This window comes from Pelodiscus sinensis, chromosome 1 (genome assembly GCF_052426305.1).
Source record: "Pelodiscus sinensis isolate ZL-2025 chromosome 1, ASM5242630v1, whole genome shotgun sequence".
In the NCBI taxonomy this organism is placed as follows: domain Eukaryota; kingdom Metazoa; phylum Chordata; order Testudines; family Trionychidae; genus Pelodiscus; species Pelodiscus sinensis.
In genome coordinates this window covers 204549861-204576015 of record NC_143052.1, presented here as the reverse complement: position 1 = coordinate 204576015, position 26155 = coordinate 204549861, and the positions used below count along the sequence as shown (strand labels likewise).

Sequence of the window (26155 nt, the reverse complement as noted above, 5' to 3'; positions counted from 1 at the left end):
AAACCTGTGGCTGTCAAGTGTGCCTATTACCTCTTACATTTACAGTGGAATTGACTTTTAAAATTAATTCTTTTCAAAATTTCTAAAATAAGATACAACAGAAAAGAAGTGTTAATTTCTAACAGTCTGTCAGTATTTGATCTTTGCTTAATATTTATAAAACAGCATGATACATTTTTGCCAGACAGATTGAAGTGTTCAGCAAAAAGGCATCACCTGACACACCCTACTGAAATAGAAAAAGGTAGATTACCAAGACAGGAAAAAGTACACACACATTTTCACAGCAAGCACAGGCATATTAGAATATTTTTTATAACAAACTGTAATATTGACAGACCTGTGGAGTGAACTGCCTCCCTTTTTGGCCAGGGGACATGACATAAGCAGCTTGTGTGTACGCATAGCTTTTGAAGCGAGGTTTAGGAGGAGGAGAAGGGGTGTGCACATGACCCTGGGCTAGAGTGACTGAGATCTACGAAGAAATTAGGGGGGAAAAGCAGACATATTGATAACCATGTAGAATACAGAAATATTGTTTTTAGAAACAAAAGAAGGAAAGCAAGAAGATACCAGCACGTGAATTTAAATCTTAGATACAGCACTAGTATGCAGCAGTCAAAATTAGGGAGGTGTTTTCATTAGTTTCTCATTCTATCATGAAAGGCAGAAAAACTCCTGCTCGAGCTGCAAGGTGTAATACCAGTACTAATTGAAAGATCTCACTAAATAATCCAGCTAAAGCCAAAAGCAAAAAAAACTTGTAATAAGTCTTGAATAAATCAAGTCAGCATTCATCAGGTCAGCAACTATGAACAGGAAGATTGCAAGACAAATTTAACTCAACAGAAAAAGTGGTGTCTAACTGTCTTCAACCGTTTCAGCAGAGATTGACTGAATTCTAGTTTAGAAACATAACAGAGGTATGTATAAGAGAACATGCCTATGTCACTTGATATTCTAGAAGGGAGAACTATGGATGAGCATAGCAGAACTCAAATGCTAGTTAGTGTACATTAAATATGAACAAATGAAAACACATTTAACAGAATTGACAACAGGTACTTCTTGAAAATATAAATGACTTCATAAGCATTATTTTTATTTCAACTGAGCATTATCTATATTAGTGATATGTTAGATTACTGCTGATTTTTTAAGGAATAACCAAACTTGGTATTCAATTACATTTGCGATGCTTATACTTTTATTCTGTTCCTTCATTAAAACCAGAATATTTATTATGGGCTTTTCAAGATCAAATATATAATGTTTTCAATTAGGAATACAAAGCAAAATCTGTTTAATTGTTTCTTAAAATACCCCAATACTTCATGCAAAGCAAAAAAATACAGTTCATGCAGACATTTATATTTGATAAATACTAATCTGTTACAGATATGCCTGCAGATTTTCTCTAATTTTTTTGTCTTCTTGAAATATATTTTAAAATTGTCAAATTGCAATCACACACATAAAAGAAGTCACTGTGACAGACAGGCAATATTCTGTAATATCCTGGACAAATCTTATTGAGTTCAGGGTTGCACCTTTGCAGATTTGGCATTATAAACTGAAATGTGGGTCTTGTGAAATTGTATGGAACTTCTTTTGTAGGAAGACAACATAAATAAAATCACTGAAAGGTAAGAGAAAGTACTAAGGCCTTTTATTTTTTAACAATATGAACCAATTGTATTTCCTTAGGAAATACTTCAAGGGAGGGAGAATTCAAATTCTCCTTCTCTAAACCCAGCCTTTTGAAGATACACCCTGCAAAGAGATATCATTTGTACACTCGACTACTGCTTCTGAAAATTCCAAATTAAAGGGTCGACTAAACTTGTCATCGTGGTGCTTGTTCTGAGCTGAAGTGGAGATTAACTTCTCAGTTCATGAGGACTCTTCTATGGTGAAGAGTTGAGAATTTATCCTGCCAGGACCCATGTTTAGAACAGGAGTGATCCCTGGTAAGCTTTATTAGCATTCATTTAGGTTTTTATTGTTTAACATTTTCTCTGTAATGCTTTTTACCTTAAAAGTGTACTTGTTTAGAAAAGTCTGTCTAGTAACTTATATTTGTATCAATTATGCTGTCACCAGTCTTTGAAGAGAAAGCAATCATGTGTGGTTAGGCAAACTGTCATTGCTGGGGAATATACATTTAAGGCATGGGACAGTACAGCCTAGAAATACCCTGGTCAGAAGGGAGAGAGATGGAGGTCTTCACCCAGAGGAAGAAACAGGTGAGGAGCCTGGGTGCCTGGCTGGACCACTGGGGGAAAAAACAAGTGCAGTTGAACAGGACTACAACACTGACCTGTTCAGAGAAGCGTTGTTGTTGTTGTTGTTGTTGTCGTTGTAATAATTGTATATGTTCTTCTCTTGTGACCTTTGAGTGCCGTGGCAATGTTTCCACTTCCTGGATGGCTTCAATGGTGACTTGCTGGGGTAGAACTTGGAAGAGTGATGTCACGTACATTAAGATTGACTTCTTATCTGGATAGGCAGTTGCAACATCTGGAAAGTATATTAACATAGTTCATTTCTCTTTCCATGCTCTCGTGTAAACAATTGAAAAAAAATCAATTTCAAAGGAAGTTGACAGACTAATGAGCAGTCAATTGTCCATGTGAGTCCTCCAGAGACTAATTACAGCATTATATTCAGCTCCAAATTTCCTCTCAAACTTACATACAATGAGAAAGAGACAAGGTTTCAAATGGCAATGGTTTTTCATTCACACACATTTCTCTCAAATAATTCTTCTATATATCTGCAAATGCTGTGTAGGTGGAGTGACATTCATTAGGGAGGGCAAGGACCAGAAAAATCAAGTAAGCTACATTTTATTTTGGACCATGTTAATATTACAGTGAGCATGGGCTACTTTTGTAGTTTAATAGTTATAGATTATACAATATTTTTCTGTTCTTTGGTTCAGCAGAAAAATCACAGGTTTTTCTGATGAGATAAACATGAAAGGTTAATGCACATTGTCTGTATTCCATAACTCTTCAGAAACAGTCACTATGTTCTACACAGTCTAAGCTTTATGATGGCCATGAAACATATTCAAGGAAAACAGGTTTATGGATGTTAGATATGCTAGCATAAGTCTATTAATCACATGCCATTTCTTTACTTGGACACTACCAGCCAGTGTAAATGCCTATGCAGGAATAAAAAAAACCACATCTGATCTTCTGTGCACAGCCATGATATGTCAGCAGGGGAGAAAAAAGTTTGCTCTAACTGAACATTCAAGTCAGTAACACTTTGTAAAAATGAAAGTAATGGGGCATCTCTTTCAAGTAGTTCCTTTTGTTACTTGACATTAAAATTTACCTTTTGCATTCTATTCAGTAAATCAAGATGTAAAAAGACTGTTGTATAAGAAATGTATCATTAGTCCCAGCAACGCTTAAACATAAGCATTGGCAGAAGGCCAAGAGATACTCATAGCAATGAGGTTTTATTGTCAAATCCCTCCTAGCCTTAGCTAAGGATTCTAAGGTACATAAAAAATTCAGTTCACATACTGAGTTATTCTTATCACATGTGCGAAAACTACTACAAGGTTGTACTCGACTCTTCTGCTTGGACTTCAGAAAAACACAAAAGCAAACATCATACATTAATTCTTCACTTTTGATGAGCAGGCAAAAGGCATCTGGCCCAGATTGGGAATCTTTATTATCTTTGGTTTACCTTTTTTCCCTGGGCTTTCTGACTTTTCTCCACATTACACAATCAACTGTTTCGCCCAAACTTAAATGTTTTTAACTTAAATGTTGTATACTTTTTCTTAATTGTCTTTGGCCACTAAATTATTTCATTGACTCATTACCATTTGTTTTACATTGTCCAATTTCTCTGACAAACTCATATTTGACGAAATAATATGTGCAATCTTTTTTGCTTGTTCCTTGGATGGGACTCATTATACTCTGGTCATCTGAAGAAGTGGGTTTTGCCCACGAAAGCTCAGGATACCATCTAACTGTTTTGTTTCTCTTTAAAGTGCTACCACACTATGGCTGTGTCTACACTGGGCCACTTATTCCGGAAAATCAGCCGCTTTTCCGGAATAAGCTGCGAGCTGTCTACACTGGCCCTTGAATTTCCGGAAAAGCAATGATGCTCTACTGTACAAAATCAGCCGCTATTCCGGAAAAACTATTCTGCTCCCACTCAGGCATAAGTCCTTATTCCGGAACACTGTTCCGGAAAAGGGCCAGTGTAGACAGACCAGTAGTCTTTTCCGGAAAAAAGCCCCAATCGCAAAAATGGCGATCGGGGCTCTTTTCCGGAAAAGCGCATCTACATTGGCCACAGACGCTTTTCCAGGAAAAGGGCTTTTCCGGAAAAGCAGCCTGCCAATGTAGACGCTCCTTTTCCGGAAAAACTGAAAATGGAATAGTATTCCGTTTTAAGCAGTTCCAGAAATTCATGCCAGTGTAGACACAGCCTATTTGATGTTTTTTAAGTTTCCAAAAATTGTCAGGCTAGAGACAAAACATAAGAACTGTCAGAATAAAAATTATTTATTGACTATTGCCATTTTAAATTCTGTTTTGACCACCAGTTACAAACTTAAATAGCAGAAACCAAATGCTATGGCTTAAGAACAGTTCACAAAGCTTTCAACACTTATTCTGGGAAGTTTGCACATTGTGGCTGTGTCTACACTGGCACGATCTTGCGCAAAAGTGGCTGCTCTTGTGCAAAAACTTGCTGCCTGTCTACACAGGGCGCGTGTTCTTGCGCAAGTACACTGACGTTCTAATGTATGAAATCAGGGCTTCTTGCGCCAGAACTCTAATGTTCCCATTCAGGAATAAGCCCTTTTGCGCAACTGTTCCTGCGCAGATGCCAGTGTAGACAGACAATATGAATTTCTTGCGCAAGAAAGCCCTATGGTTAAAATGGCCATCCGAGCTTTCTTGCGCAAGAGAGCGTCTACACTGGTAAGGATGCTCTTGCACAAAAGCACATGCCAGTGTAGATGCTTTCTTGCACAACTACTTTAATGCACGAACTCTTGTGCTAAAGAGTTTTTGCGCAAGATCACGCCAGTGTAGACATAGCCTATAATTTCAATGTATATTTTCATGTTACCAGTAAAAAGTTACTACATGTTGGACCTCTTTGGTCTGGCACCTTCCGGACCTGACTGGTCCTGAATGAGGGAATTTGCTGGACTGGGGATGTCCCCTGCAACAAGCCCTCTAGCCTGCTATCACTCCCTGCTGCTGGCCCCAGCTAACCCCTCTGCCACAGACCCCAGCTAGACTCACTGCCCAGTGTCTATTCAAGTCCCACCACCAAGCTTCTGGGAGCTGCCCCAGCCCCACTAACAGACTACTGCATGCCCCAGCCCAGCATGTTGCCAAACCAGAGAGTCCAGGTTATACTGCTAGAGACTTATTCTAGAATGTTTAGGAGGTTTGGCTTGTACTGCTAGAGACTTATTCTAGAAGGCCAACATTTCAAAAAGGAACTAGAAATTTTGGGAGCACAACTTGAAACATGTTACATAATAAATAATCTTCAGAAAGCCGCTTGCTATAAGCCAGAGCCTTTTCAGGTGATCAGTCAAGCACTCACATTGTGGCATCCAAAATCAAGAGTGGCTTTTAGAAACTTAGCTTGCAAGACTGATCTTTGCTGTGAAAAAAACCCCATAATTCCAGAGTTTTGATCTGTCATTGAGATGTACTAATGAGTGGAAAACTCAGAATGCTATTTTCAGCTTCATTTTAACATATTATGTAATTTTGTGTTTCTTTAACCTCAGCAATTTGGTAACATGGTTCATCAGACACAAAGAATCCAGGATTCATCTACAATTAAAAAAAAAAGAATGGAAGAAAACCAAATAAATTATCTCATTCTTCTGCCTTCCCAGGTGAACCTTTTAAAGGTATCATAGAATACTAGGACTGGAAGGGACCTCGAGAAATCATCAAGTCCAGTCTCCAGCCCCAATGGCAGGACCAAGCGCTGTCTAGATCATCCCTGATAGACGTCTATCAAACCTGCTCTTAAATATCTCTAGAAATGGAGATTCCACAATCTCCCTCGTCAATTTATTCCTGTGTTTAACCACCCTGACAATTAGGAACTTTTTCCTAATGTCCAACCTAAACCTCCCTTGCTGAAGTGTAAGCCCATTGCTTCTTGTCCTATCCTCATAAGCCAAAGAGAATAATTTTCCCCCCTCCTCCCTGTGACACCCTTTTAGATACTTGAAAACAGCTATCATGTCCCCTCTCAGTATTCTCTTTTCCAAATTAAACAAGCCTAAATGCTTCAGCCTTGCCTCGTAGCTCATGTATTCTACACCTTTAATCATTTTTGTTGCTCTTCTCTGGACCTTCTCCTCATCTTTCTTGAAATGTGGTGCTCAGAACTGGACACAATTTTCCAACTGAGGCCTAATCAGTACAGAGTAGAGTGGAAGAATTACTTCTAGTGTATTGCTCATAACACTCCTGTTAATACATCCCAGAATCATGTTTGCTTTTTTTGCAACAGTGTCACACTGTTGCTTCATTTTTAATTTGTGGTCCACTACAACCCCTAGATCCATTTCTGCAGTACTCCTTGCTAGATAATCACTTCCCATTCTGCATGTGTTAAACTGATTATTCCTTCCTAAGTGGAGTAGTTTGCATTTGTCCTTATTAAACTTCATCCTATTTACCTCAGACCATTTCTCTAGTTTGTCCAGATCATTTTGAATTATGGCCCTATCCTCCAAAGCACTTGTAACCCCTTCCAGCTTGGTGGTATCTGAAAATTTAATTAGTGTACTCTCTATGCTCTCATTTAAATCATTGATGAAAATATTGAACAGAACTGTTCCCAAAACAGACCTTTGAAGAACCCCATTTGTTATGAGGGATAAATGTATGTAGGATTTATTAACACAATAATAAGCACTGCTAAGATTTTAGAAGGGTCACAGAGTTTTGATTTTCTATAGCAAATCATGTTATGTTAACCCATGTATTTGCTCTTATTGAGGACTGTGGAATGTAAAAAAGCTAAAAAAGCTTTCTAAGCCAGTCTTTTTTGGTGGCATCCAATGTAAAAAAAGTCAAGCTTTTTTTTTTTTAAGTGATGTAACAGCCATTTTTATAAGCCTCATATTTCATAACTGGCATATTTCACAGAGGATAATTTGTTGATAAAATATGTAGTGTCTTCTCAAAGTTGCAAATTTTTTTTCAACAAGTTATCCTCTGTAAGCAGACAATACATATATATTTCTGGTAAAAGGGAAAATTTTGTAGAAATCAATGAAGATGGGAAGCAAGTGCTCTCATGCTTTAAAAAAGAGAGTGTGGCATATACTCCTGCTCAAAAGTTATCTGGAATTTTATGACACATAGTTCTATAGAAGTGTATACAAGTTACAAATGTATACAAAAGAGTATTTGTAATTCTTAAAATGAACTTTGGCTATAGCAAATCATAGATTTTTCAAGGCATGGCATCTTAAATGCAAGACATTTTTTAGTTATATCTATCCCTGCCTTCACATAACCTCCTCTTTTTTCAAAATTAAGACTTCACTTTCCATCACCTGAGCAAGTATGACAGATATACATTTTAGGGTTGATTTTATTCACTTTTAGTATCAATCTGATGGCAGAGTAGCTTTCAAGAGAAAGAAAGATTAATAACATAACACGCAGATCTTTGCTATTGTGTATCAACTATTAAAGCATATTTTGTACTTTAATGACTGTCTGAGATTCTAATTTTGAAATATGTTGCATTATATAGGTGGGAGAAATACAACTGAATTTTGAGTTCTATAAATATGAAAAACTCCTTGATCTCAAACTACGGAAGTCTGATATCCAGATAGTCACTAAAAAGGAAATAAAACAAACTGAAGAAATATCCCACACAGTACAAAAAACTCTAGGCTACTGTAGCTGCTTTTACACAAAATTATTCAAAGGAAACCATGAGTTATATCTCATTTAATTCTGTAGGGAATATCATAGCATATACATAGATAGCCCCTTTAAAAATACTAATGAATACATATCAATGAAGTAGAAGAAATTAACTGTTCTGGTGATAATTATCAAATGTTTATTACTGGTGATAATTATCAAATGTTTATCCAGTGAATACCAATGAGGCTTAGGCGGTTAAGTGCATAGGTCATGTTTGAAACTATCATTTGGGCACATTTGAAAAGTTTACCTAGTGCCCAATGCAACTACTCAGAAGGAACTTTTAATTATTGTATATTTTGAATTAATTTGCATTATACTGCAGCTCAGATAGAACATATATTTAAATACAAGAAAGAAATATTAATTTCTAAAATGTAAGCTTTTCCTTGAAAGTGCTATGTCTTCATGTGTTTGTTCAGCACCAAGCACACTGGGGCACCTATTCTGATTGGGGAGGCTTCAGTGCTATTATAGTATAAATATTATAAGGATAATAATGCAAGCAGGACACAATGACATTGACTGTCCAAAGCAATTTTTAATTAATTATCTCTAAAGAAACCTTGAATAATTTCTCAATGTGAAGGCTGAGGACAAATAACCAGCTGCTGCATTCCATAATGGAGGAAGTGATTTGACTTGGAAAGGTCTTTCAGAAACAGTCAGCACAGTAACTTTAAACATATATACGATAAATTCTATAGATGAATTTCTGAGCCTATGCAATTTGTTCTAAATAATTCAGTAACAAAACATTTACACATTCACATTCTTGAATAGCATGGTGAAGATTGCATTCAAAACTCTCCAAACTGTTTTGAATTTAAGGGGGGAAAAAAACAAGCGTTCACTCATCTTTTCCTACTCATGAAAAACTAGAACTCATATTTCCTCTTCGAGAAAAAAACCAGCCCATTACCAGTGTAGAATGTTCCTTATTTTCACAGCGTTTCATTTTCAGGCTTCTTGTCAATCATGTCAGAGTAAAAGTCATTTTTTTAAAAAATTTAGACAAAAATAATGTTAGTTACAGGTAATTTTCCCAATGTGGCTTACTCTTGAGATGGAATAGATGAGTTCACTGTTTTTTATGAAACTTTTTATTATAAATATTATCTTGATGAATAAAGTTGATGAAAGTTTGATTAGTCAACTGCCTGGAGCAACTCTGGAATATCTCTGGGAAATCTAAGCATAAAAATACCCATACCTATATCCTAGGATGCTGTTTTCAAGTGTACCAAAAAATCACAGGACAGCAATATGAATTGTTGGACAGAATTAAAATATAAATGACATATAGCAGGCAAGATATATATGCATTCACAGATAAGAAGAGATTGGTAAAGCTGATCATGGTGATTTACCTTCACCCCAAAAATCAGAAACAGATCAAGATTCATTTACTCAACTTTCAATGAATTTCAGATATTGTAGCAAAATACACCTGTGGGGAACAATTAATTTAGACATATCCTAAGTTATGAGCCCATATCTCAATGAGTTTAGCCAGAATAGAGGAGCCTAACTCTCTTTGACTCTTTTTAGATCTTAGTCTTAGTGCTTGTAAATAGTGTTAGACTGTCAGTTACATGGACTGCTGTTTTCTATCCACAAAACAAATGCACACGGATTCCCATTATTTTCCCAGCAAATGCTTCAAGTCCAAAGCAGATCTGCCCGATGATCCATTTATGTGATTTATTTCCGAGACCATCACCAGATTTCAACTATGTCATGAAAACCTTCTAGAGAGTAACCTAACCACGAAAACCTACCCTTGAAAAACCCACTAGAAAATAACAGTTTTGATCACTACTGAGTTGGAGTAGATGAGCCAGAATCCTAAAATGAATCTGATAGCTATTTGGCAAAAGAGGGTGGAAGCCAGTAAAAATCCAAACTGTAGTATATCAACATGGATTGCACAACAACCAGAAAGACGAGTAAGAATTCATTCCTTGGTGCATATGTAAGAGATAGGTTGAAATCAACCCCCCATGTCCAATACTCTCAAATCTGGCAAAATTTAGATCCAAGCTTTTTGCTTATGCCCACCTTGGTTCTCTCTTCAGTAGACCACTCTGCATTCAATATAGTTGTGCTTATATCTCACAAATATGATTCAGCCTAGAATTCCTATCATATATGGAAACTCTTCACTCTCAGATATAATAGGATCTGGGCTGATAAATGCAAATTTCTGTCATTGAACTATTTGAGTAGCTGTGGATAAGTAAAAATAGCAGGGAACAGTAGGCATTTTGTTTAATGCTAAACCAGTTAGCTATGAGCGCTGACACTATATTGCTCTGCAGGCTATGATTTTGATGAATATTGGACTAGAGACACTAGACATCGCAGCTAGAGCAAAAGGTGGTGTTAGTGGTCATTCTATTGACTCTTGTTTGGTGAACCATAATCACTTATAAAACCTTTGGGAGAACAGCTTACAACTGCACTTGTGAACCCTTCTTAAGTAATAACCCTTTAAATGTACATTTGGATTTTTTTCTCTTACTCAAGTCACAGAAGAGCAGATTATTTTTCGTTCCTATATTTTGTCCTGCATGTAGCTTATACAGCTAATATTTATCTGCTTTTGAATTTTAAAGAAAATGCAAGTAATAGTGTCAGATTGTCAATATATATTGGTAAGTTGATATATAAAAATCAATATTTAGAAAATAGTAGTTTTCTAAACATTGAACATTAAACATTGGTAATGGTGACAATAATTATTCATAATTAAAAATCATAGGTGTGTGTGTGTATGTATATATATATATATATATATATATATACACACACACACACACACACACACACACATATTAGGAACACTATTTGATCCAGTTCAACCCTCCCTCCACCCTATGAAAGGTGTAGTGCAACTGTTCATGTTGTGCCTTTCTGCAGGGCCTGAACCCTGAATCCTTACCATTCACCCATGGTAAGTAGGGAGGTATCTGAGGAGAATGCGATCACCTTCTGCAGAAACAAAGTTGTCTTGAACAATAAACAGAAAGGTTCAGTTCTAAGGGCTTCCACCCATCCACGTGAAAGGAGAGCAAACAGATACAGCATGGTTTCCCTGTGTCCATAGAGAATAACTTGTAGTGCCTCTGTTTTTGTTAGACCTTTCTCCATGTGGGAGAATTGACACTGTCAAAAAAATCAGCTAAGATTTTTCTCCCTTGAAGAAGCCCAAAAAACAGAAAGGAGAGCAAAAGAACAACCTTTCACAGGAACCAGAAAACTTTGGGTTAGGCAAAGGGCTAAAAGAGAAGGATTGCAAAACAGAAGGAGATTACAAAATCACAAGGATTCAGGAAGTGAGTATCAGTTTTAATAATTTAAACTGTGATGTGCAGCAAAGCCAAAGCAGAAGTACCTGATTTCAAAACAGAATGCCTGAAGTTAGGCATAAATCAATGGTAAAACAGTAATGTAAGGTGTTAGGAACCTAAGTAACAACAACCATTGTTAAAATCTTGGCCAAAGTAATTAGAAAACGTGGATTCTCTGAACTGCTACAAACTGGGATACTTACTTAGGTACCTAGTTATTGACGTATGAAGTGATTTTCTAAAGGCACAAAAGTTAGGCACACATCTCCCACTGACTTTCAATGAAAGATAGGCACCTAACCCTCTTAAATGCTTTTGAAAATTCCAGGCATTAATTCCTAGCATTAGGCAACAAGTTTGAAAATGGCAAAGCAATGCTTTGCTGTGGTATAGGATATGTATTAACAATTACTTCATATTCCTCTAGAAAAGCGCATAAATGTCAGAACTAATACAGAATACTATTTTTTCCCTCCTTGCACAGATACTCACACTTCCAGACTGAAAATAATTTCACAGAATTTCTTCCAACCTAGGGTATGGCTATACTAGCCCCCTAGTTCGAACTAGGGAGGTTAATGAGGGTGACCAAAATTGCAAATGAAGCGCGAGATTTAAATATCCCGCGCTTCTTTAGCATGTTCCCAGGTGGTCACCATTTTTTTTTTGGAAATTGAGTAGCCTGGAATAACTGCCCACGTCTACACATGGCAGTGAAATGGGAGTTCGAAGTAAAGCCCTAACTTGAATTAGCTGTTATTCCTCCTGGAATGAGGTTTAACAGCTAATTCAAATTAAGGGCTTTACTTCGAACTCCCGTTTCACTGCCGCGTGTAGACGCAGGCAGTTATTCCGGGCCAGTCAATTTCCAAAACGGCGACCATCCTGGAACATGCTAACAAGTGTGGGATTTAAATATTTAAATTCTGTGCTTCATTTGCAATTTTGGTTACCCTCATTAGCCTCCTTAGTTCGAACTAGGGGGCTAGTGTAGACATACCTTAACTAATCCATCAATTCAACACACACATTCACAATAATGAAAAACTATTGATGTTGATAAAAAAGCATATTTTAAACTTTTTATCACTTAAAGAGTTTTATTTAATCATCACCTTCATATCTGACACCAAAACAAGAATATGGTGGTCATCGTAATCACAAAATGAAGTTGTTCTTCCCAGCATCATAGCTTTAAAAGGAGCTGATAACTAGTTTCAGAGACAAAAGGAACTCTTTAAAATCTTTTCCTGTTTTATTTGTATACTCATTTTAATTCAGTCAGTCAGGGAAGTGTACAATATTGTGCTGATAGAATATTCATCCTAAATGGGCATCAGTTGGTTGGTCTTGTGTGAGGTCTGAACAACTGCAACATAAGCAGAGAAGACAAGAGGAGAACTGGCATCTTTATTTGAAATTTTATGTACCGGTAATTAACTGTTTCATGTACTAAGTGTATTTAATGAATGACATGAGCCACATCGTTGGGAATAGCTCTCTTGGTACATAGTTTGAAGCCCAAGGAGTGAGAGCAGAAAGCAGAACTGTTTGAGTTTTGGTGCTGTTCCCCATGGCACAATTACTTTTACAGCAGTTAGGAATCACTAGAGCCCAAGTAAGCCTCAGTTTTTCCCAACCATGTACCATTCTATGCCACTTGGGGATTCAGAGCAGTCCAATGTAGCTCTAGTGAGGCCAGGATCTACACAGAAGTCTTTTCAGCCTTCTAAATGTGATGGCAAGAGACCAATGAGAAAAATTAGGAAAGTCAACTGAAATAATAGGTTAAAGCGGACAAATTCAGCTTATTTGTCTATCCTGCCCCTCTCCACAACTGCATTGTCCCTGTCATGGAGCCACCAGCCTGAAAAGCCTTGGAGTTCACCATCTAACAAGGGCTTGGCTCCTGGACCTGCAGTAGGAATGTGAAAGCCCCGAGGACTGCTATTGGAACCAGGGATCTCGGTTTCGAAGTTCCCTGCCATGAAGCCAGAAGCCTGAATTACCTGGGAGCTCTTAGGGCTTGCAGACTCGCTGACACACAGAGGGGAGCCTGGAAGCCTAGGGACAGGCTTTCAGGACCATCACCTGCAGGGCTGCTCTGCCAAATCAACTACACCAAGCTGGGAACCTGTTTGCTTCCTGACTCCCAAGGCATCTAGCTTTTCTGTTCTGTGCTACTGCTGGCACCTCTGGAAATCAGCTGGCCTGGGAGTAACTCATTTCCAGTGCAATCTTCAGAGAGCCTGGGAGCTCTAGCAGCTTCTCACTGAACTCGACTGTCTTCATGATTTCACTGCTGCTTTGGAAGACCAGAAATTAAAATGACAAGCACATGATTTTCACTCAATAGCTGCTAGGGTCTCAGGAACTCTAAACCATTTCAAAAACAGTGCTTAGCCATGTTTGATAAATTATTTCTGATGCTTAGTTCATGGAAAATGTTGGAAAATCTGGTATCTTTCTGAATCAGAACAAAACCAAATTTCTTTTGTTTCCCCCATTTGTTTACATTAATGTGTGCTTTGTGAGATCATAGCCTATATGCTATACATTTTTAACCAGATTGAAAAGATCTGTAGACAAAAGCATAGATAACCGTTAAAAGGAAAAGAAAGCAAAAACCAGCAGTGGAAAGATGTGTCAGATGTTGAAAAGCAAACAAAGAAAGCAAGTCAAACACAAGACTGGAGAAATACGTGTAAATGCAGAACAGTAATACAATATGAATGGCATAACTGACACTTCGGCATTTGCATTTCTTAGAGAGCTACCTGATGTCAGCCTAAAGAAAGGTGAGATTTAACAGGGCAGGAATGGAATGGAAAATGGATTAGGAAGTACAATACGTCCAGAGATAAGAAATGTCACATGCACCACAGCACAACGCCACAGATATTTTTCATGTAGTTGTAAAAATAAGATGGAGAACATGATCATAGGAAATAATCACAGATCTCCAGCTTTGTGTGTGTGTATATGGTGTGAATGTGTGTGATGCATATCTGAAAATATTTATGCAAATAAGAAAATATGTACAATGAAGGGTGAAACATTCATCATAGATATCAGTTACACAGACAATGAATCAATGACCCATTAGAATGACTAAATAAGGTTCTGCATTTCTCATAGAACTTCAAATAAACTAAATTTCCTCATTTTTATAGCTATCAAGGACATAAGCAATATTAAAATTAAATAGAAGTCACACTAACTTTATGGCACTAATAATAAAATCAGTGAATTTAACATTTAAAATTCCTTGCAGTTTCAGAAATACTATTGGTTCCAGTGCTACTCCTCTTACATACAGGAAATACGTATGTAATTATTAATACCTCAAACTGCAGGGAGCCCACAGTAACTTTGCCCTTGTGGTCACAGAACTGGAACATTAGATAATCTTACCTTCAAGCATATCTTTGATCTATAGATCAATCACAGTCCTGACAAAAGCTGATGCTTGTACTAAACACCCTTAATTCAGGTTAAATGGAAGGAACAATTAAATGTCCTTCTGTTTAGTGATAGCTGAAGCCACACAAGCCTTGGGGAGCATAGCAAGGCCCGAGCAGCCGCTAAACCATATGGGCTGAAGGTCTTCCCTAGAGACTGATTGCAAATGCAGGGTTACAGGGAGTGACTGCTTGTAGCTAAGTGTGATATGTGTGAGGAAGAAAGAATCCGTAATACCAACAGATAGTTACGGGGAAGTGATGAGCACGACTGCAACAAGGAATAGAGACAGAGATCTTTTGGCTGTGTCTACATTGGCACCCTTTTCTGGAAAAGGGATGCTAATGAGACCAGTCGGAATTGCAAATGCCATGGGGGATTTAAGTATCCCCCGCGGCATTTGCATGAACATGGCTGCCGCTTTTTTCCGGCTCGGGGCTTTGCCGGAGAAAAGCGTCAGTCTAGACAGGATCTTTCGGAAAATAAAGCCTGATTTTAAGAGGAATAAGGGATCCTCCGGAAAAGGCTTTATTTTCCAAAAGATCCCGTCTAGACTGGCGCTTTTCTCTGGCAAAGCCCCGAGCCGGAAAAAAGTGGCAGCCATGTTCATGCAAATGCCACGGGGGATATTTAAATCCCCCGTGGCATTTGCAATTCCGACTAGTCTCATTAGCATCCCTTTTCCGGAAAAGGGTGCCAATGTAGACACAGCCTTAGGCTGCGTTTACACTGGCCCCTTTTCCGAAAGGGGCATGCTAATTTTCAACTTCGTAATAGGAAAATCCGGGGGGATTTAAATATCCCCCACGGGATTTAAATAAAGATGTCCGCCGCTTTTTTCCGGCTTGTAGAAAAGCCAGAAAAGAGCATCTAGATTGTCCCGATCCTCCGGAATAAAGCCCTATTCCGGAGGATCTCTTATTCCTACTTCCCTATTACGAAGTTGAAAATTAGCATGCCCCTTTCAGAAAAGGGGCCAGTGTAGATGCAGCCTTAGAGTATAGGACTCACGGGAATAGCAGCTTGTGGGCAAGAAAACTGCTGTTCATTTTCTTCTTGCTATGCCCCATGAACCAGGACCATTTGCCCCTTCTTTGTAAACAAATAGGCCTACACACTAAAGAAATACCAAAGTCAGATGATTTGTTTCTACTTCAAATGGAAGCAACCAACTTAGCAAGGTCCTGGACATTGGTCCAACTGCTTGGGCCAAAAATGAGTTACCACATATAATAGATAAAACATACTGAAGTGGGTAAAAGTCAAATGTTCAGAATTTATTTTTCTCCACTGAACTGAGAGTTTGACCATTGACTTTAAAAGCAAAAAGAATATGTCCCTAAACACTTACTATATTATTTCAAATATCTAGCAACTACCTGAAATTCTAGGGATGAAATACAGTCCCTGCTGATATCAGAAGCAAGACTCCTCTTGACTAAAATGTGGTCACAATTTCATTTCAGGAACTTTACAAATTTAAGACAATTTCCATAGCAACATTTAGATTCTATAGAGAAATTACATCAAATCACTAACTAAAACCTGATCTCTGTACATAAAATGGATATGGAAAATTGGTGCATTAGAAAAATGTAAGAAGTCAATCTACTCTGTTTACAAGAGCTGCAAACCAGTGCTCCATCTGCATCCAAGTTCCTTGACGCTTATTGATCTAATAATAACGTTGATATAATCTGATTGATATAATCTTCACAGAAGAACATGAAGGTTCATTAAGCTCAACATTGGGCACTTCTATAGTGTTTTTAGTCTGAATACCTCAAAAGAACTTTATAGACTAGGGCTGATCAAATTTTTCTAATGGAAGAGTTTTCTGAAGGAAAATGTTGATTCTGTATTATCAAAATGTTACTCAGGAGGGAAAACATTTGATGGAAATCAAGCAGACAATTGCGCAAACTGTCCAGCAGTCAGAAAAATGCATTCCCAGGCTTCTTAGACTACCAGGTCCTCAGACTATATTTTCCTCAAGTGAAGACTGTGACAATGTTCATATAAATTTCCAGAATTTACAGAGTGACCTAAAAAGCATTTATAAAGAAACCCCATACATTTTTCCCAAAGGATCCTGCAGGGTTTCCCAACAAACTAGATTGCAGGGATTCCAGGTGACATTTGTTTAACACTCAATATAATATTAGAAAGTTATTTTACCTATTGCTTTGGCCCTGAAGAACAACATGGTACATATGTTCACTGTTGATTTGAGAATTTTACTTATAATATTGATCATTACCAATAATTAATGTTGATAGGACTGCTTGCTGAACTGCATCAAATTACACATCTGCTTATGTGCTTTGCTGAATCAGCTTGAATGAATTGTGACATACTATTAAAAACCTTATATTGATAAACTAGTAAGCTATAAAATAAAGCATCATCAATTAGCTAAATACATGACAACTCTAGTTCACTGCCAATTACTTAAAGTGGTTAATCAAGTGGACAACACAACATTTAAAAATTACCATTAAATGAGGTTAATTATGTCTACTAGAGTCAGGAGAGGTGGATAACAGTATAATGGCTTTCTGATCTAATTGGTTAAGTTGCTCTTTCTGTTTTATAATATGTTTCAGACACAATTTTGGAAGGTGTCAGAGATAAAAATAAGGAGCACCCGTTCTGAGGAAAAAGAACAGTGGAAATTCTAAGGGACTTCTTACTTTTTGTGGAAAAACCTGTGAAGCATTATGTTCAGAGTGAGCTATTCCAGAAAGAACAGCATATGAAGGTAGTTGGAGAAATATACAAGTCTAAAACAAAATCTATAAAGCATGTTGACTGGACTTCACTTAGAAAATCATGCACAACACTACATTATGGATAGCCCACTTTAATAAATAGAATGGTTCTTTAGAAATGTCATCCAAAACAACTAAAAGGTAAGAAAAGATGGGGAAAATTAGAAACAGTCAGGTTTTCATTTAGAATAAACTTTTCCCAAAATGAAATAATGCACCAGACTTGCACTCAGACAGCAAATTTTAGGTCCATGTTCAGATTCATGATGTGGGCCTATTATTGTCATGTAATTTTAAAAGGAAATGTGCAAAATTGCATATTATAAATATTTAGTTTATAAATGGACAGCCATGGGGAGGATTTTAAAATACAGACCTTCCCCCCCACACACACACACTTGCTTGAATATAAATGAAACAGATGAACAACAAATTCTGTTTTAGTTGTGCAAAAAGAGGGAGTCTACAAATTAGAATCCACACTGAAGGCTGAAAAAGTGGAGGGATTCTGCCTCTGATATGCACCTCCTTCACTTGATTCCCCTCATCTATGGAATTTTGCCTTTTCAGACTGGGATGGTAGGGGTTACATGATGGCAGATTCTCCCCCAAAACATACGGAGCAAAGTGACACATTTTTCTGCAGACAGATTACCCAGTAATTTGTATGAGTAATTTGTACGACTTCTTTGTAGAACTACCCATCCAGGACTCATGGCCAACTGGATGCTTTCGGTGGAGGACGGAATAGAGAATAAAAGGGGAAGGAAAAGGGAAAGAAATGGGAAAAAAACCTCCTAGATTCCTTTAGGTCCAAATATAAAATAATTGATTTTTTTGTGTTTTGTTTTGCTGATGCAAATTATAAGAAAGTTTGGGGGGGGAAGTATTCTCCATTTTTTTTATCAGCTCTAGGCATGATACGATTTCTAGCAGATTTTGAAATAGTTTCTAGGAGCTTGCCTTTCTAAATGAACATTTTCACTGAACATATGTATTTTATACATACACCCCCTCTCCCAAAAAAGAGCTCTTTAAACAATTCTGCAACTTGATTAGCAAAAGAATAAACATTAACATAAAAATAGCCTGTAAAATAATAAATCATACAACCTCCAATATATTATGGCCTATAAAATAAAATCATTAAATGTATCTGTCAAACACTTTTGATACATATTGAGGAACATTTAGCTCATTTTTCAGCAGAAAACCTCTATTTTTACTTTGTATATGTACTTGCATTTCTGGGGTACTAATATGCAAGTACATAGGAATTAGAATTTCTGGTGCAAAATGTATTGCCAACATGGACACTATAGGAAATTTCAAGGAAGATTCTTCTTTCTCTAACTCTTCTAAATTTGTTTGTCTTTTTGATGGCAACCTCTTTGGAGATAATGGCAGTTACTGTTAAAAAAAAAAAAAAAAAAAACACCCCACACATTACTAGTATTTTATTTCAAAAAGAGCTGAGAATGCCTGTCACCTCTGGATAATCAAGCCAATTATTTAAGCAATTCACTATGTATTTAGCTAGCTAACTTCTGAAAAATATTTGATTTTTTTTTTTAGGCAAAATTCCTTTCCAAATTCAGAGTGAGCTGTAGGCCGACCTGGGGTGAGGATTTAGGAATTCATGGCTCCGATTGCCATGCTTCTAGCACTGGACCACAACACTGGTACTGATTCTGCTGAGAAACAGAAGAGGGTTTTCCCCCCCTATTTTTTACTGCTCATCAACTCATTTAGTATATTCCAGGAGGATATTAGAGAACTGAATTCCTAACTGTGTGCTGTGGATGAGGAATTGCCAGCCCTTTTACTGTCACACACACAAACACAAGCACACCTGTCTGTCTCTCCCTCTTCCAATTCCTGTATCCTCTTTTGCATTCCCCCATTTCATTATCCACTTTCAGTTCTTTTGACAGGGAGACACATCATTCTTCTATTTGTCTCCTGTTTTTGCTGTTCTCAAATCACATTTTTCTGCCTTTTAATTGTGTCTGAATTGCATCTGTTATGTTAAATACAAAAATATTAAAAATAGAAAGTCGTTTGCAGGGTCATAAAGTTACCGGTAAACTGGTGACTATATGTAACAGCTGTCATCTTTAGGGATGACGGAAAGTTAATTGCCTCATGCTAGCTTGTTAAGGTTCAGAACAGAGCATTTCCTTTGTCCCTCTACCCATGTACCATATGTGACCTGTCAAGAGCAGTTCAGGATATGAACGAGCACTGGGTGGATGGTATGAATAAAAATGGGAACTTTTTTGAAGAATGGCAAATTAAATCCCAGTTCTCACTTATAGTTGTCATTACAGAAATCCTAAAGTTAGTAGGGGAAAACAAAAATCTAACAGTGGACAATCTAGAGCCTGAGTAAGAAAACATCCCATATTTTTGTAACCTCTATTTAACCCGAGAGCACCAATAGCCTGAAGTATTCATAGGATACTGCCAACTTGAAGTCTGTCCAATTTGATACAATTAAAGCCGTTTCAGGTATTATATATGCCTTGAGTTCCCTGCACATGATTTTGATTATGCAAAGCATTTTTTCTACTTTTTAAGCATTCTTGTCTCCCCCATTGTAGGATGAAAGGCCTCACACAAACAGCATGGTAAAATTATTTCATTTAAAAAAAAATTAAATAGACTGTATGGAAAAACATTGAACAATCCAAGATGCTGCTTATAATAGTAGATTAAAATATAATCAGTGAGAAATGTGACATTCAGGGACAGGCCTTTATAATATCACTAACTTATCATTTGTAAATATTGACGCAGCAGTAAGGGAGACAAAGTGAAAGCCCATACTTCTATTCTCAGGTAGCCTGGAACCCAGGTTGCCAACTGTCAGTAAATTCACAGACAATCCATGAAGTGCTAAAATTAGACCTGACCATAAAAATCCTCCCTCCAAAAAATTTAGATTTCAGTTTAAAAAACACACGCTAAGCTTTACAGTGGAGCCGAGAAGTCCTTCTCTTGTGGCCTCGGGGGACTCCACACTGTAGAGTAGCTCCAAGGAGTCCACACTGTACAGTAGCTCCAAGGAGTCTAGCTTTCCAGGGCCAGGGTGGAGTGGAAAGGGGAGGAATTCTCCTGGCAAGGACTCCCTCCAACCTCTCCTGACTTTTGGGGGTTGTTCTACTCTGCCTCCAGTTCTGAATTATTCTTAAGTGTCATAGCGTCATCACAACACCAACTTTTGGTGGGCATGAGCGCAGGTCACATTCCTGACTGACTCCACATAGCACAGCATGCAGAGTGAGTGAGTGTGTGTGTGTGCAGGTTACAGCAGGCTGGGCATAGTAGTCTCCTACAAGTTACCCACATGGACACTGATGGTCCCTGGTCCCAGTTCAGCAACTCCTGGGTGCCCTCTCCTTGGATGTGAGGAAGGTCCAGAGGGGGGCTGATTTAGACTAGAGAGAGAGCTGTAATAGGATTGTATCTACATACTTGTCCAATGTACTGTGGGTCCAGAGGTCAATGTTGTGCTCCCCGCCCCATTTCCAACAGCCACCTGCCCACCGCCAGCTCAGTTTGCTGGCTGGGCTTGAATTTCATAGGTGCCATCACTGTTAATCAGCTGAGAGGCTGGGGTATTGTGATGTATGATGAGAAACACTAAATATTTGTTCTTTTGACCATTTTTATTTTACATAACCATGTGTCCATAAAAAGTTTTGTTGTCCATAACTTTTTTTCCTCTGTTTCCCATAAAAATCATGTTCAGCAGCTGACTACCCTTCCTGGAAGGGAGTTTCCCATCTCATGTGGGAGGGAAGGAACAACAGGAGTCACATGAGCTAACAAGAGGAGCCACAGGTCTGTTATTAAAACCAATATTAAAGTACTAAATGTCACAAGAATCTCAGTAAAGAATAGGATCAGCTGAGTGAGTAGGAAGAATTTGAGGGAGATCATTGGACTAGGGAGATGGACATTATCATTAGGGGAGCAACGGACAGGCACCCAGAGGCACCAAGATGTCATAGCAGAAAGCTTATAATTAGTCTCAACTGAAACTACACTTCCAGTCTAACTGCCCCCATCGGTTTACAATCCTTTCCCTCTCCTTGTCTCACACCCACTAACCCATTCCACTTTCAAAACTTGATGATCATCCATATTGATGTTTATCAGCAACTATAAGTCAAACCAGGGAACACAAGATGCAGGCAGGATGGACAATGCTAAGGGGGTCAAGATGGAACATGGAAGAGGAGTGTAGGTGAGGAGAGTCAAAAGGATAACAAAATCATAGGGGATTCAAAGAAGGCAGGTTTTAGAAAAGTAGAGTACAAAGGACAAGCACAACAAAAAACTGGGGTGTAGGAAGTTTTGAGAGGAATAGCAACAGGAAGACACTGCAGGTGTTACTTACTGGAGTCAATGGCAAAGTTCCCAGTTGCTTCAATGGACCTACACTTCACCCATCACCCACTGAATCTTTTTAGAAACAAGGAAATTCCCCCTCTTTTTTTCAAACAAATACAAAACACATAGTACTCTCTATGAAAAGTATTCTGACAGAGTAAACAATGATACAGGCTTTACAGTGGCAAATGTGCTAATATATACTATATGGCTATGTCTACACTTGCGGCTTCTTGCACAAGTATAGCCGTTCTTGAGCAAGAATCTGCAGAGCATCCACACTGCCCGCCCGCTCTTGTGCAAGTAAATTTACAGTACGGTGTGGTAAGAGAAGGCTCCTTGCGTAAGAGCTACGCTCTTTTTTGACAGGTGTAAGCTCTCTTGTGCAAGAGCTCTTGTGCAAGAGGGCAGTGTGGTCGCTCAGCAGGGATTTCTTGTGCAAGAAAGCTCTATGGCTAATATGGCCACCAGAGCTTTCTTGCGCAAGAAAGCATCCACACTGCCATGGGTACTCTTGCGCAAAAGCACAGCTCACACATGGCAGTGTGGACGTTTTCTTGCACAAGAAGCCACGAGTGTAGACATAGCCTATCAGTATTGTCAAGGCAGAAACTGAGGTTGTGCATTTGAACATGAAGAACTGGTTGTGGGCACTGTTGAAAAAAAGGCTCCAGAGGTGATTTTGGCAGTTACGGGGCAATAAGTCTGACTTCAGTACTGAACAAACTTGTTGAAAACTAGAGTAAAGAAAAACATTGCCAGACATGGACATGATTTGTCGGAGAAGAGTCAACATGTCTTTTGTGAAGGGAAAACTATGCCTCACCAATATATTAAGATTATTTGAGGGGATCAACAAGCATGGGGAAATAAGGGGAGTCCAACGGATATAGTGTACTTAGATTTTCAGAAATCCTTTGACAAGAACACTCAAAGGCTAAGTATAATATTGTGGGTTCTCAGATTGGAAAGAGGTAAATTGTGCTATCCCCTAAGGATCCATTCTGGACATATCTTCATAAAATCTAAAAAAAAAAAATGGGTAAATAGTAATGTGGCAAAATTTGCACATAGTACAAATCTACTCAAAATAATTAAGTACAAAGATGATTAAAAAACTACAAAAGGGTCTCTTGAAAATGAGTGACTAGATAACAAAGTAGCAGATAAAATTTCTTGTTGATAAATGCAAAGTAATACACATTGAAGAACAAACAATCTCAATTATACATATAAAATGATGAGATTTAAATTAGCTGTTATCACTCAAACAGATCTTGAAGGCAATGTGGACAGTTCTCTGAAAATATCCACTCACTGTGCAGTAGCAGTCAAAAATGTGAATAGAATGTTAGAGGTCATTAAGACAGAAAATATCATTGTTTCTGTATAAACCCATGATACGTCCACATCTTGAATACTGCATTCACGTGTGTTTGCCTCATCTCAAAAAAGATATATTGCAATTCGACAAGATTCAGAAAAGAGCAACAAAAATGACTTTCAAAAGCTTTCAAAACAGCTTTCAAATGAAAAAGATTAATAAGACTGACTTTTCTGCTTGAAAAAAAATGATTAAGGGGAGATTTGATCGAGGTCTATAAAATCATGAATGGCATAGAGAAAGTAGATAAGGGAGTGCTGTTTGCTCCTTCTAAGAACACAAGAAGTACGGGCGAACAAATGAAATTAATAGGCAGCAAGTTTAACACAAATATATGGAAATATTTCTTCACACAACATATAGCCTATAGAACTTTTTGCCAGAGGATGTTGTGAAAGCCAAGACTACTACAGGGTTCAAAAAAGAACTAGATAATTCATGGAGGACAGGTCCATCAATGGCTATTATATAAGATGGGCAGGGATAGTGTCCCTAATGTCTATTTTTCAGAAGCTGGGAATGGGTGACAGGGGAAGGATTGCTTGATGATTCCCTGTTCTCTTGATTCCCTCTTGGACACCTGTCATTGGCCACTGTTGGAAGACAGGATACTGGGCTAGATGGACCTTTCATCTGACCAAGTATGGTTATTCTGAACTTCTTATGAGCTGAGGAGTGAGTGTATGTTAGGGTATTGTTAGATTTGAATAATCAGGGATGTTCTATTGACAATAGGAAGTTGAGGCATTTTAAAAATACAGTCACAGAATTTTGCTCAACTTCTGAAAAAATCCTAGGTTCAGTTTTGTTCACAATATGGACAAAAGCTCAGTATTGATATTTTTTATTCTAATTTGATTCACTTATCAAACTTATTTCCATTTCTGTCTTCATATGCCAAACAGCCAGGACATCATCAAAGCACAGTGCTATATTATCCTCCATTGTCTCCTCCTCTTCCATTACACTCTATAAAACATTTTCTTGGAAATCTGACTTTCACTTTGCTGGGTTTTGTGTTTTTTTGTTTTTGTTTTTTGTTTTTGCAAGTACCAATACCTTGCCTATACCCTCTTCCACCTTCTTTCTTAGTTAACATCTATATCTCCTTATTTATAATGACTTGTAGTCAACACTTGCTACATTTCCACTACACATTTTAATGAACATTAATCTTCCAAAGTATCTTATTTTCCTCTGTAATTTACTTAACTTTAATGTAAACTTTTAAATTATTCAATTGCTATCATATCCATGCTTTCTAATGTAGCTAACATTTAGAAATTCTTCTCCAGAACGCTCTGTCCTTAGGAACCATGATTAGGAATCTCACTAGGGATATAACAGAATGATGGTATATATTTCAAGCATATTGTTTTGTAATTAGTGGGCAAAGATTAAAAAATTACATAAAAATTTCTGGGGGAAAAAAGATTATCCTAATCAACAAACTAATCAGGATTTAGTTATTGATTAAAAACTGAATTTTATTACACGTTGAAAAACCTGATCTTTTTATTCACAAATACTCAAGTGATCCATGTAATGGGATTAAGGTAGGTTTATTAGACAACAGAATACAGCAACAATCAAACTAATAATTTAATTTAAGTTTGAATATTACAAGATATTTATATCTACATAGAGGGCAGTAGCATATGTAGTTGAAAAAAAATACCTCAAAACAGTAAAAACAAGTTGGATGAAGAATTACATTTCCTGTGCATTTGAGAAGAGACAACTATTTATTGTAGACCATCAGTCAACCATTTAAAAAAAACATCACTAAGTTCCAGAGGTGATTATTTCCAAGGTTTGGAGTGGGCGTTTGGGCCATTAGGAAAAGAATCTTATTGCAAAATTTAGATCTGGAGAAAGATCTGGTTTTATTTGGTCAACCCAAATCTGTTGTCTTTAAAACATTAATCTCATTTTTTATTACCTATTATAAAACTCAAACACGAATTACCCTATGGATTTATTGTTCTTTTCTCTTGAATGAAGCAACATCTTCATAATTCCTGCATTTCCCTTCATTATTGCTAGTGATCCCTATTCAATCTTTTTGGGTTGTTTTTAAATTTTATGTCCAGAATTTGATAAAGCATTTTGAAATAAAGTTTTTTAGCACATGTCCTCCAAATCTCCTTCTGCATGTTAGATTTTAGAATTGAGCTCACCTAGCCTGAATAATTAAACTAACAAAAGCTGTTCTTGGTATAAGTCTCAAACAAACAGTGTATGAGCACTATACAAATCAAAGTGCATTTGGGGGCAGCCTATGTTTGTGTATAGGTCCTAAGATGAAGAGCAGTGAGGGTTCTTTTTTGTTCATGTTAATTACTCAACATTGGAAAGATCAATCTCAAATCCAAACACAGAGGAGATTTGAAGGTCATTCACTGACAGACTACTTCAGCTTTCTAAAATAAGTTATGTAAAGAGCGACGCTTTTGAGCACTACCAAGACCTGAGATAGAATGAGTTTCTGTCCCACAAACGGATGCCATAGCTGCTACATAAAGCACCTAACAGATGCATTTTTAATCCTGCTGAATGATATCTAGAACAGTGAAAATAATCGATTTTAGCTGGTAATTCTGAAAATTTTGAAATATCATTTAGGGCAAACCCCAAAATAATTTTTGCTTAAGTTAAAAATAGATAAAACAACATTCACAATCAATAGAAAGTCTGCTCCAAAACAAACAAAAAAACCCCACTGTTTTTAATTTTGAGTATTTTAGGTTAAGTATAAAAAAAAAGAGAGATTTTGAATTTTAAAAAAATTAACACATTTTAAAAACA

At 37.4% G+C, this 26155-nt stretch overlaps 1 protein-coding gene across 12 annotated transcripts in view; it reads right to left on the bottom strand.

The window, feature by feature from the left end:
• The window catches only part of DMD (dystrophin), a 2135104-nt gene that overhangs the window by 1406645 nt on the left and 702304 nt on the right, over positions 1-26155 (bottom strand). For 11 of the 12 annotated variants that reach the window (XM_075916549.2, XM_089775838.1, XM_075916586.2 and 8 more), the window contains 2 exons: positions 2321-2520; positions 341-475 (listed from right to left, as the gene is read on the bottom strand). In XM_075916549.2, the coding sequence (XP_075772664.2) occupies positions 341-475; positions 2321-2520 (335 nt within the window). The remainder of the gene's footprint in view (positions 1-340; positions 476-2320; positions 2521-26155) is intronic. The other variant, XM_075916532.2, reaches the window with a different exon arrangement.